The 12,218-nt window shown below is 35.7% G+C and overlaps 1 protein-coding gene across 4 annotated transcripts in view; it reads right to left on the bottom strand.

Annotated features, from left to right (window-relative positions):
- Positions 1 to 12,218, bottom strand: part of KLHL5 (kelch like family member 5) — a 77,243-nt gene that overhangs the window by 54,588 nt on the left and 10,437 nt on the right. For 2 of the 4 annotated variants that reach the window (XM_026508742.4, XM_057309674.1), the window contains exons 1-2: positions 4,083 to 4,551; positions 2,869 to 2,967 (exon numbers count right to left, since the gene is read on the bottom strand). The exons of 1 other annotated variant lie outside the window; for it this stretch is intronic. In XM_026508742.4, the coding sequence (XP_026364527.1) occupies positions 2,869 to 2,967; positions 4,083 to 4,462 (479 nt within the window). In that variant the 5' untranslated portion in view covers positions 4,463 to 4,551. Of the gene's footprint in view, positions 1 to 2,868; positions 2,968 to 4,082; positions 4,552 to 12,218 lie in introns of those variants that run through there. One more of the 4 variants, XM_026508743.4, reaches the window with a different exon arrangement.

Below are 12,218 nucleotides of genomic sequence, written 5' to 3'. Positions count from 1 at the left end.
TCCTTAATATGATGTGATGAAAATGCACTTTACCTTCGTGGTCTTCCTCACCAAAATTCATAACCCCAGTCTAATCACAAGAAAAACATCAGATAAATCTCAGTTGAGTAAGACCTTCTGCAAAACATTTGACCTTACTCCCCGAATTGCCAAGGTCATCAGAAACAAGGAAAGTCTGAGAAACTGTCACAGCCCAGAGGAGCCTAAGGAGACATGATAATTAAATATAACATGGTATTCTGGATGGGATCCTACAACAGAAAAAGGACATTAGGTAGAAATTCAGAAAATCTGAATAAAGTATGGATTTTAGTTAACTATTAATAAACCAATATTGGTACATTAGTATTAACACATGTGCCATACTAACATATTAAAAATAAGAGAAACTGGGTGTGGGGTTTAAAGGAATTCACTATACTAGTCTTCAATTTTCCTATAAATCTAAAACATTGTAAAAATATCAAGTTTATTTTTTAAAATGCAGTTTTATTTCACTTACTAACCTTGAGCAAGTTACTTAGCCTTCCTGTTCCTCATTGGCTCATCCACAAAAGTAGAATGAGAACAGTGGCTATCTCAGAAATTTGTTGTGAAGACTAAATGGAATTCATACTAAAATGCTTAAAACAGTGCTCCAAGAATACTAAGCACCCAGCTTGTTATTTTTGAATATTTGTTATTATTTTTGAATATTTGTAAAGTACAGTGGTATTTTACACATATTGACTAAAAATGTGACATACGAATCTGACATATAAAATATTAAACTCTAACTTTATGAACAAAGCTTGAAATAATGAAATTTCCCTCAATATGTCAAAAATCACATAATTTCAAAGCTGGCAAGTCAAGTGAAGTGTAAACTGTGTAGTATTTATGGTCACATGGCGGGTCACAACGGAAACTCTGCTGGCCTTTGTAAGAATTCATCCTGAATTTAGGTCTTAGGAACCTACTGCACACTGGCAACTCTCACTTAGAGTCTAAAATTCCTCACGGTGTAAAAAAATAAGGGTTGTATTTCAATATCAAGGTAATGGCTTAGATGAATCCCATGAAGAAAACGTTGGCTAGGCTAGAGACATAGGATCAAAGTTAAAATATGAAAACTTTTAAAGATTTTATTTATTTAGAGAGAGCATGAGCAGGGAGGGGCAGAGAGAAAAGGAGAGAAAGAATCCCAAGCAGACTTCATGCTCAGCGTAGAACCCGATGTGGGGCTCGATCTCCACCCCTGAGATCACGACCTGAGCCAAAACAAGAGTTGGAAGTTCAACAGACTGAGCCACCCAAGTGCCCCCAAAAGATGAAAAATTTAAGTCACTTAGATGTGTGGCAGGAGAAATTAGCAGAAGTCTAAGGGCTGAGGCTGGCGTGTCTCCTAGTTAGAATGCAACTAATCAAACATATGAGCAATATATGATGCCTTTAACTTCTGTTTGAAATCGTGCAGACCCACTGTGGGTGCTAGGATTTTGTGTAGGGAAAGCCACTCAGCTGTTTCCCCTTTTTTCTAAGAATTCAAAATTTCAGTGTAAGTTCTGAGATCTACCTATGTAATTATTATGAATGCTTAAATAAGAAATTCTCCGTTTATCATGTGTATTTCCCTGTTATATCTTTAATATTTTAAGATATCAATCTATAACATACTCAAATGTTTACTATGTTTTCTTTTTTGTAAATATTATGCAAGAAGAAGACTTGTTCCCAAGTTATATACAAAAATTTGATGAATGTCAGTGTAGCTTCTTTTGACATTAACAGTGACAGTTTTTGATTTGTTTACAGTAGAAGGGCCAACACCTAAAGAGACTGCTCACTTAATCAAAAAGCTAGGGGCAAATAAATGTATCCTTATGACAAAGATCAAAGACTCAGAGCTGAAGGACGGAAGGAAGAGGTGAGAATCAGATATATTTAACCTAGAAAAAAACAGGAGTAGTAGTGTACACACAAATGACATTTCTAAAGCTAGAATGGCTGTTTTCTGCAATAAGATGTTAGGATAGAAATTTCAAACCTCTGCGAATATTAAGTTGCCTCGACACATTTTCCCTCTTATATCTAAAAATCAGAGACCTTTTAAAAGGACATTTTATTTTTGAAATAATATTTTAGGAATAGTTTGGTCACTGCAGATGTAAACTATTTACTCCCATCTTATTATTTACTTTCTCAAGCTTCTTGATTAGCATTTTTAAAACAACTACATTTAGATTTTTTTTTAATATCATTGTCTTACTTTTTTATCTCCTATAAGTAAAAATGTCAATTTTATGTTCTTGAAGTACACATATAGCAATCGCTCTCTTAAAAAAAAAAGGCAGACTTTTTTCTTTCATAATGAATATCCCAATAAGATGATATTTTGATATGGATACTAAAGAATACATGAACTTGATATCAATAATCATTACCTCTGCATATTACCTTTGTTGTAAGGAAATAAATTATAGCAAACAATGTGTGTATAACCTTTCCAACTTTATACATTATATATAAATTTCATACTCACATATGTATAATCTCTCCAGGTAGTAAATACCTGTTAAGATTTTTATAACTTATGGTGATACATGAATGTTTTTTTTCTGATTTTGTTACAATAGTCTTGATACATTGCATTGATTTGCAAATGGGAAGATGATTACTTTTTGGTTTTCTATAAAAATGATAAGCCCTGAACCTTTTACTGTATACATTATTATTCCCTTTATGGCAACAAGTCTCCAAAGAAAATACAAAGCAATGAAACCATACTAACTCAACTGATCTCCATATTAAAATCATTTGTGATTCTTATTCACTTAATGCCAAGTTACAAACTAATTAAGAAAATTTTAAATTAAATACACTAGTTACCTATGTAAAGATATGCCCCTCTCTCCGTTATACAAATGGTTATAGATGACTGGTCTATATTTATTATTATTCCAACACCACAGTTCAGAATTCCATGTTCTGAAGGTTAGAAAAGGAGAAGGCAATAAATATCCCCAAGCAAGAGATACTTGAATCTATGAACTCATTTTATCTCCATCTCTTATGATACCTATAATTAAGAACCAACATACAAATTACAAGTGTTATCAAAACCTGCAGAGAAATGTTTTTTTTAAAAAGAATCCAGTAATCAAATTAAACAAACAATAGCCTTTAAATATTGAGAAATATTTTTGCATGAAGATGAACCAGAAAGATGATTTTCATGCTGTGACTTGTTACGTAATATGCTAGAGTAGTTTAAACTGATTGATAAGAAAATTCATTTCAAAGATAAAGCCAGGTTCCAAGGGGGAAGATGGATAAAGTCACGGAAAAATCAACCAATTTTTTCTTTATGTTGTCTCCTCAAACTCACTCTCCCTTCTCTCCCTGCTGTCAGCAGCTGACCACATCTAGCCCCTCTGTGTTCCCTGATACTCTCCTGAAGGAATGTCCTTCACTTTCCTAAATAGCACAATTTTCCGGGAAGTGAAGGTAACAGGAATTAGTAGCTGTCATCTCAGAAAGAGACATGCACTGTATTTCCTGGATTAGTCTGGAGGGCTGCAACACAGACAGGACAAAGAGAAATAACCATAAGAAAAAATATTACTGTAACTACAATGGTGTAAAAAAAAATCACTGACAACTGCAATGTGCATCTCCTTGTAAAACCTTTCATTTTCATTAAAATTAAAAGATGATCCCATAAACTGTGGCAAAGTAAAATGGCATGTCTTCTATAGTTTTGCTCTGACTATAGAAGGTAAATGAATGAAGCAAACTGCAAGGCGATGATGCATAAAATTGCTACTATATATTATTTGCAAGGCAGAGCCATATCTATATATGGAACACAAGATATTTCAAAATGAATGCAACTTGTTATCTTTATAATTTTACAGAATTAAAATTAATATTAGAACATTTTAGTAAATCCTAGCAAAAGTACCATATATGCAGACCAAGACGTTATATATGTGCATGTATGTAGAGGTATATATAGCAGAGAGAAATACTACTACTAGATTATTAACACTACAGAGAATATACCCCCACACCCCATGTCTAACAGTAAGAAAATAATCAACCTGCATGAACTGGAATCAGATTCATTTTCTTCTTCACTAGTGCCATCATCCACTTCTGGTCTATCCAGCCAGTGTGCACCGCCACAATCTTCTGCTGTAAACTCAAATGCAGGGACTTCAGAGGTGGATGCCATTGGCCAAGAAGGTGAATTCTGAAAATCCAGTTGGCTGGACCTTCGGTAACCAATTGAAGCCAAAGGCAATTGTAGGCTACATGGATCTAAAAACTTTCTCCCACCGTTTGCTCCAGTCTGTCCTCGATTCCAAAATTCTCCCTGCTGGCTGTCAACTGTAGAATTAGATGATGCTTGATGGCTAAACCACCTCCATCTGATTTTCAAAATCTGCTTCACATCAAACTCTTTACGAGAACCAGACATCCTCAGAGAAACCAAGTGATCGTCTAGGCAACGGGTAAAAAGCACTGCACACAGATTTGTGCATCCGACCAAGACAAGTCTACGCCCTGCTGTACACAATAAACAGATGGAAAGGAAATAAATCACGTTCACATATATATCTACATTAACTTTTATACCAATATAGCAGATTATAAAGAACAAAGGAGAATGAATAGCGATGAAACACGGTGGAACATTCCGTTCAATCAGAGCAAACTCATCCACCTATCCTGAAGCAGCTAGACCACTTTCCCCCCTCTTTTCCCATACTGACCATTAGCTCTCACAAACACTGACAGCATTCATTAAAGTCCTTTCAAATGCAGAACACCACCCTCTTTTCTTAAACCACAAATGACAGAAACAGAAAGCACTATCCCGTTGCAATATCTCAGTCTCTGCTGCTGAGTATATTAACTCTTTCGTTGCTGAAGCAAGGAATTTATTCCAGAACATTTTCCTTTGTACATAAAAATCACTGTAAAACGAAAATGTTTCTAGTTTTATACTAAATTCCCAAATGAGTTATCACAAAATAATCATTTTTTAAAAAGCGTGTTTTAATTAGATGAGTTACAGTGACTTTCAAGCTGTGCTCTTTAGATGGCAGGAGGAGGGGGAAGGAGACAAAGGTGGGGCTCCAGTTTGTTGCTTTCCGCTTCTATCTTCTTCCTTCAGGAAAGGAGTGCATTTAATTAACACAGTAAGGTCTGGGGTAAGATTTCATTTGGGCAAAGAACAGGAAGAGAGAGAAAGAAAAAGTCTGAAAACTACAAAGGATCAAAATATGACAGTACTTACTCTTTTTTTTTTCAAAGAAATAGCTGGAAGCCAATATTGCTCTATAGTTAGGATTGGGCTGCTCTGATTTAGTATAATTTCTTAATTTGTATGACACCGTTTAGAAAGAGGAAAGCGTGGCTCAAGAAAGCTACCAGGACTGGGACAGGATTGTTTCTTGGGTATACAAGTATACAAGTACCCTAATGGTGCCCTCTGTTGTTAGCAAAACAAAACAATGGTCTGAACATAGTTACAGTTAAGGCAAATAGATACAGCAATTTTAAAAAATCAACCAAAATTTAAAATACTGAGTAGTAATTGTGAGCAAGACACCCTGCTAGGCATTGTGGGGGACACAGTTATATAACATCTTGGTTCCTACATTCAAAAGGAATTAAACTGAGTTACTGAAACCGAAAGTACTTGATAATTTAAATATTAGACACACTCTAATGCTGCAGTATTAATATACTGTGATCTACAAACGCAGAATTCAAGTTTTCAGGGTGTTCAATATTTAATGCTATTTTACTTGAAAGACGATGCCTACTATCAACTGACCAAAAAAAAGGGCTGCTTTGGAGGCTTATAAAAATATTGGGAGGCATAGATCTTAACCTCACACAGCTCTTCAGAAGAATAAAAATTACTCAGAGAAATAAGAACGAGAGGCATGAAAAGCCATCTACAATTTTGTGGTCAATACGGTAGAATAAACCATAAATACTCTAAGAAAGAGAAATAGATATTGGGATGGTATGGCGTGGTATGAGCCAGTTCCATCAGGGAGAAGGTCTCTGGGAATAGTAAGTTGTACAGAAAGAATGAGGATAGATTTCATAAAGGAAGACAGATATTAATAAAAGCACAAAGTGAACATATTGACAAAGAAAGAGGGAGAAAAACAGCAGTCTGATCAGCCAGCCAGACATACCTAATTAATTTTAAGGAGTAATAAGACATAAACTGGAATGAATATGATGAGATAAAGTGCCTTGAACATAAAGCAAAGCTGTAAAGACTCACAGGCAATATTAAGTGGACCGTTGAACAGGGCAATGTTTTAGAAAATTAATTTGGCAGTAGTATGCAGGATGCATTCAAGAGTAAAATGACACTTTCCCTGTCTGCTCACCTCTGTCACACTCCTCCGTATCAACAATTCTAACTCCACTCTATCTATCCAACTTTATTTTCCCTTTTCCAACAAGGGCACACCGCTTCATCAGTTGAGACAGAGTCTACATTAGGTTGCTCCCTCCTTTATATGCTGTGTGTGTTCCAACGTCTCTGGTTTTAAGATGTTACTCATCCTTCCAGGTTAATGTGGGCACTACTGCCCGGAGAGAGACACTCCTCCAATTACTCTAGCCTTGTGATTCTCAACAGGGGTACAGCCTCCACTCCTGCACCCCAAAAAGGCCTCTAGAGGTTGCAGGGGGTGAGGGGTGAATTTGTAGATGCTGGATGACCAGAGAGTGCCACGGGCATTGAGTGGGCAGAAGTCAGAAATGGCAAACGTCTCGCAGTGCACGATACGGACCCACGTCATGGGGAGACGCCCCTGTGGTAATCCATAAGGATCTTGCCATCGTCTCCATTCAACTTTACATAAAGATTTCTTTTCTCACCAGTGTTTTGAAATTCATCTATGTTGTTGTCTGTAGCAGCTGAAAGTTGGTTTTTATGGCTATATAGTGTTCCACCGTGTAAATACACAACGATCAACATCCATTCTATTGCTCAAATGTTTCAGTTGTTTCTAGTTTGAGGCTTTTGCAAGTCATGCTGCTATGAGCATTCTTGTCCGTGTTATCGGATGTGCATGTATATGCACTGAGTGGGTGTGTGTATATATATATATACACACAGAAACAAAACTGCTAGATTATGTTCAACTTTGACTGTTATTACTGATTTACACTCCTACAATCATACAAGAATTCCAGTTACTCCACACGCAGCCAACATTGGTATTGTCAGTCTTTAGTTTTAGTCCTGCTGATAGGTGCATAGTGGAATCCCATTCGATTTTACTTTACAATTCTCTGGTTATTAATCCTGTTGGGTAACTCTTCATGTTTAGTGGGCATTTAGATATCCTCTTTGTGAAAAAGCCTTGGCTTAGTTCTCTTCATTTTTTTTCTATTAAGTTACCTATTTCTTTTTGATTTGTTGGAGCCCTTTTTATTTCTAATATGAGCCCTCTATTATCAATATCATTTTTATGTAAACTACCCTTTTTCCACTGAATTGAAGTATTACTTTTGGTATTAATTAGCATCTCATATATAGAGAGATCAATTTTGGGGTGCTAATTCTGTTCTACTATTTGTCTATTTTTATGCCAATAGTATAGTGCTAATTATAGTCTATAAAATAAAGTTTAATATTTGTCAAAGCAAGTTCTACTTCTACATATATCCTTTTAAAATAATTTTTAAAGCTGGGGTGCCTGGGTGGCTCACTCAGTTAAGCATCTGACTCTTGATTTTGGCTCAGGTCATGACCTCAGGGTCCTGGGATTGAGCCCTGGGTCGGCTCTGCACTCAGCAGAGAGTCTGCTTGGGATTCTCTCTCTTCCTCTCCCACTACCTCTCTCCACCTAAAATAAATAAACCTTAAAAAAAATAAATAATTTTTAAAGCTAATTTGAGATATTTACCCTTGTATATACTTTAAAGTAATATTAGCCAACAAAAGCCCCGACCCCAGTGAGATTCTAATCGGAATTGCATTAAATCCGCATATTAATTGAGATGATTGGCATTTTATGATATTAAGGCTTTACATCTAAGCATATATGTTCTTTAGTTCGTTCAGATCTCATGCTCATCAATAAGATTTTAAAATCTTTTGACTATAAGTTCTATGCTTTTCTTACTAATTTTTTTATCAGGTTCTTTTACTTTCTTTTTTTGTCACTGTAGTAAACGTAATAATTTTTTTCTAGTTTCATTTCCACATGGTTATTTCTACTATAAGAAAAGTATTGAGTACATTTATCTTGTATCCAGTCATATCATCACACTTCCTCATTAGTTACATTTTTTGAATTTGTTTTCAATTCTCATTAAGTTACAGGTACCTTTGAGACATCTAAGTGGAGGTGTCAGATAATTGGGTAAATGTTCCTGGAACTCAGATCCAAGCTCCAAAAAAACTCTAACAGAAGCTTATAGTGGAGAAGCCACCAAAGGAGACTGCAAAGGAATAACCAATGAAGTAAAGGAAAATCCTCAGGGTCTGGTGTCAGGCAAGTCGAAGGATAAAGGTGTTTCATGGCTAAAGGCATGGCCACAATGTCAAATAAGAGGCTGGGTACCACATGCAACAAAAAATGTCCCCTGGAATTGTCAACATAAAGATTTTGCCAAATCAGATAGGAGCTGTTTCAGTAAAGGGGTGGGGACAAAGCCGGGCTGTGGTGGGTTTAAGAGTTAATGGAGTAGGGGCGCCTGGGTGGCGCAGTCGTTGGGCATCTGCCTTCGGCTCAGGGCGTGGTCCCGGAATCCCGGGATCGAGCCCCACGTCAGGCTCCTCTCCTGGGAGCCTGCTTCTTCCTCTCCCACTCCCCCTGCTTGTGTTCCCTCTCTCGCTGGCTCTCTCTCTCTGTCAAATAAATAAATAAAATCTTAAAAAAAAAAAAAAAAGAGTTAACGGAGTATGAGAGGAATAAGAGAGGACATGTATAGACAACTTGTTCAGAAAATCTGAACAGTGAGGCTGCAGAATGTGATTATAGCTGGAAGAGCTGAGGGATCAAGGCAATGGATTTGATTACTTATTTGGTGATTTTTTAAAATATGGAACATACTAGAATGATGAGAACGATCCAGCAAGAAGATGAGATTGATGATTGCAGGGAGCAGCACCGAAGTAAAAACAGTGAAGACTCTGATAAAAGGGAAGGAATGGCAGCTGAGTGCAGTGGATGCCTTAGAGAGTCACAGGAGGGATGCTTCCTCTGTTGTAAGATTTATAACTTTCTAAATTCATTGATCATTTAAAAGGAAAGACATACATTAAGCAGTCTACTCAAGATGAAAATCAAATCAGCCCCCTAAAAGGAGTCATGAAATAATAAAGATTAGAGGAGAAACTAAAGAATTAAGAAATAAAATGACAATTAATAAAGATCCAGCTCTTAAAAATTTTGCCAGTATAGTCTCTTACCTTCTAGCAAATATAATCAAAGAAAAAACAAATTAGAACTAAGAGGATAAAATAACAGTTACAATAAAATAAAATATTTAAATGAAAGAGTTAAAAAATAAAAGACTAATACGGCTACAAAAATTTTAAATGTTTAATTGAGTAAGGGAAATGCTGACAAATGGAGAGAATTTACACAAGCGAAGTTGGAAAATAATCTTCAAAGACAGAATTTTCTCAAAATCGCTTACAGGTAGATCTCTATTTAATAGTTTTGCGTAAGGTTAAGCTTGTCTAAGCATGGGTACTTTGAAGAAAAATCCTCATTCTGACTAAAAAGTTCAAAAATTATCTGTTGATACAGTAGCTTGTTATAGCCCCCATGTTAGAAAGAGCTTTACAGAAATTATTTCCCAGCTTTCACTCAATTCTTGGGCCACACTTTCTTATATGTAGTAAACTTAAGAATTAATGTTTTCATGGCATGAAATTCAGCATTTATTTTTTTTAAAGATTTTATTTATTTATGAGAGAGAGAGAGTGTGGGGAGGAGCAGAGGGAGAGAGACAAGCAGACCCATGCTGAGCACAGAGCCCATCACGAGGCTCGATCCCAGGACCCTGAGATTATGATCTGAGCCAAAATCAAGAGTCAGTTGCTTAACTGACTGACCTACCAGGCATCATTCAGCATATATTTAAATAACTGTTTTTCTTCTGTCTCAAAACTTTTGCCAAACAATATAAAATTGTTTTGCTCAAAAATTTATCCAGTTCTGATGAGAAGTACTCCTTATGGTAATTATTTTTACAAGATCAATACATATTAAAAGTCATTATATTGTTAAATTATTAAAATAGTCAGCATGGACTACTCCATATAAATTAGACCCCTCCCTGTTCTCTATCCCCCCGACTCTTAAAATTCTTTTCATAGCACTTGTCATTGCCTAGCATACTAGATGTTTATTCCCTTATTTACCGTCTTTATCCTTACAACAAAGTAAGCTTCAGTAGGGCTTTCGTTACTCACTGTAGCCTTAGTACTTAGCACGGTACCTGGCAGACAGTAAGTGCTCAATAAATATTTCTCCGATGAATGAATATATCCAACAATTATAAGAGCAATAAAAATAGACATTTTTGAAATTGTAAAATAAAAAATCTAATTTAAAAAATATTAGTAAACTTTTACTTCTGGTGACAAACCCTCTTCAGTATTCTTTCAACTTAAGAGAAAAATCACAGTAGGTTACTCTAAGAATTTCCTTTTTCTATCTCATTCTTCAGGCATAAAATTTTTGTCACTTTGAAATCTAATGGCTAAATAGCAGATGTCTTTTCAGACTGACCAACATTTTCTTCAAAGTGATTATCTAATTATATTCGGTACCTCTTTTATTTTAATAAATTGGCTTTACTTAAACTTGAGATACAGCTCAAACTATTTAAAATAGAAAAGTTCCAATTATGAATACATTTTTCAAAACGTAACTAAGGGGTCCACAGGCAATTTCTGCTGCAAATCTGCTCAAAGGGTAGTTTGTAAATTTGTGAGACAACTCTATTCAGCATTGTAACAGCAACAGTGAAATGTCATTACGATAGACTGCAGACGAGCGCACTCCCACAGTGTGACTTTTAAAGGCACAGCGTCATTCAACAATAAAATCAAAGCTATTGAGGAACTGGGTTATATGGGTAATTATTTTACGAACCTCTCTTCACATAGCATTTTGTGTGTGTTTTTTTTTTTTTTAAGATTTTATTTATTTATTTGACGGAGAGAGACAGCCAGCGAGAGAGGGAACACAAGCAAGGGAAGTGGGAGAGGGAGAAGCAGGCTTCCCAGTGGAGCAGGGAGCCCGATGCGGGGCTCGATCCCAGGACTCTGGAATCATGCCCTGGGCCGAAGGCAGACACTTAATGACTGAGCCACCCAGGCGGCCCATACATAGTGTTTTTAAGACAACAGTATTTGTGTTGTGGAATAATCAATTATAATGAATCTATTCCTGTAGTTTTAAGTGTATAATATGGATCACATAAAACACTTCAAGAATTAAGCTTTCCCTCAACTATGAGAATGAGTTACAACACATGATTTCAAAGAATCCTTTAAAGTTTGATGTTCCAGGATACTTTAAAAATTTAGCCAAAATAGGTCTTTTATCAGAATTTGGCTTAAACATTAGAAAACTAATTTAATTCTACTAACACTTAAATTCTACTAACATTTAAAAATGATGGCAGAAAATAGTTAATTATTTACACAGATTAGAAAAGATGTGAAATTTAAACTTTAATTTCACAACTGTATCAGATATTCCGTACCTCCTCTCCAACTCCATAAAAAGCAAATGTTATAAATGCAAAAAAAAAAAAAAAAAATCCTGTTTATGTAAATTCAACACATCTTTGTGCTGTATGCAGAAAGAACTTAAAGGTGAGAAAACAGACAATAAAATCCATCAGGGCAGGGACCACTATATCCCTAACTACTTGTATAGTACATGGCATCCAAATATTTACTAAATTTAAATCAAAGAATAAACAAATGAATTAATGACACAGACCTTGATTTGAAAGATCTTAAAATCTAACAGGGTTTGAGGGTTTGAATGAAAGCATGACTGAATTATCAAGGAGGAAGTATGACCTCTGGGAGAGGATGAAGTTCTTGAGTCAATTTAGAGGTATGCTTCAAAAAGATTTGGCAACAGTGAAGAACAGATCTGTGAGGGAAGAGACCATCAGTAGGGAAACCAGTTAGAAAATTCTTCAGGGTGGGGGCCTGG

The sequence above is a fragment of the Ursus arctos genome, unplaced genomic scaffold, assembly GCF_023065955.2.
Source record: "Ursus arctos isolate Adak ecotype North America unplaced genomic scaffold, UrsArc2.0 scaffold_9, whole genome shotgun sequence".
Taxonomy (NCBI): Eukaryota; Metazoa; Chordata; class Mammalia; order Carnivora; family Ursidae; genus Ursus; species Ursus arctos.
Note: the sequence above shows the minus strand (reverse complement) of the source record. Positions and strands in the feature narration are given on the sequence as shown.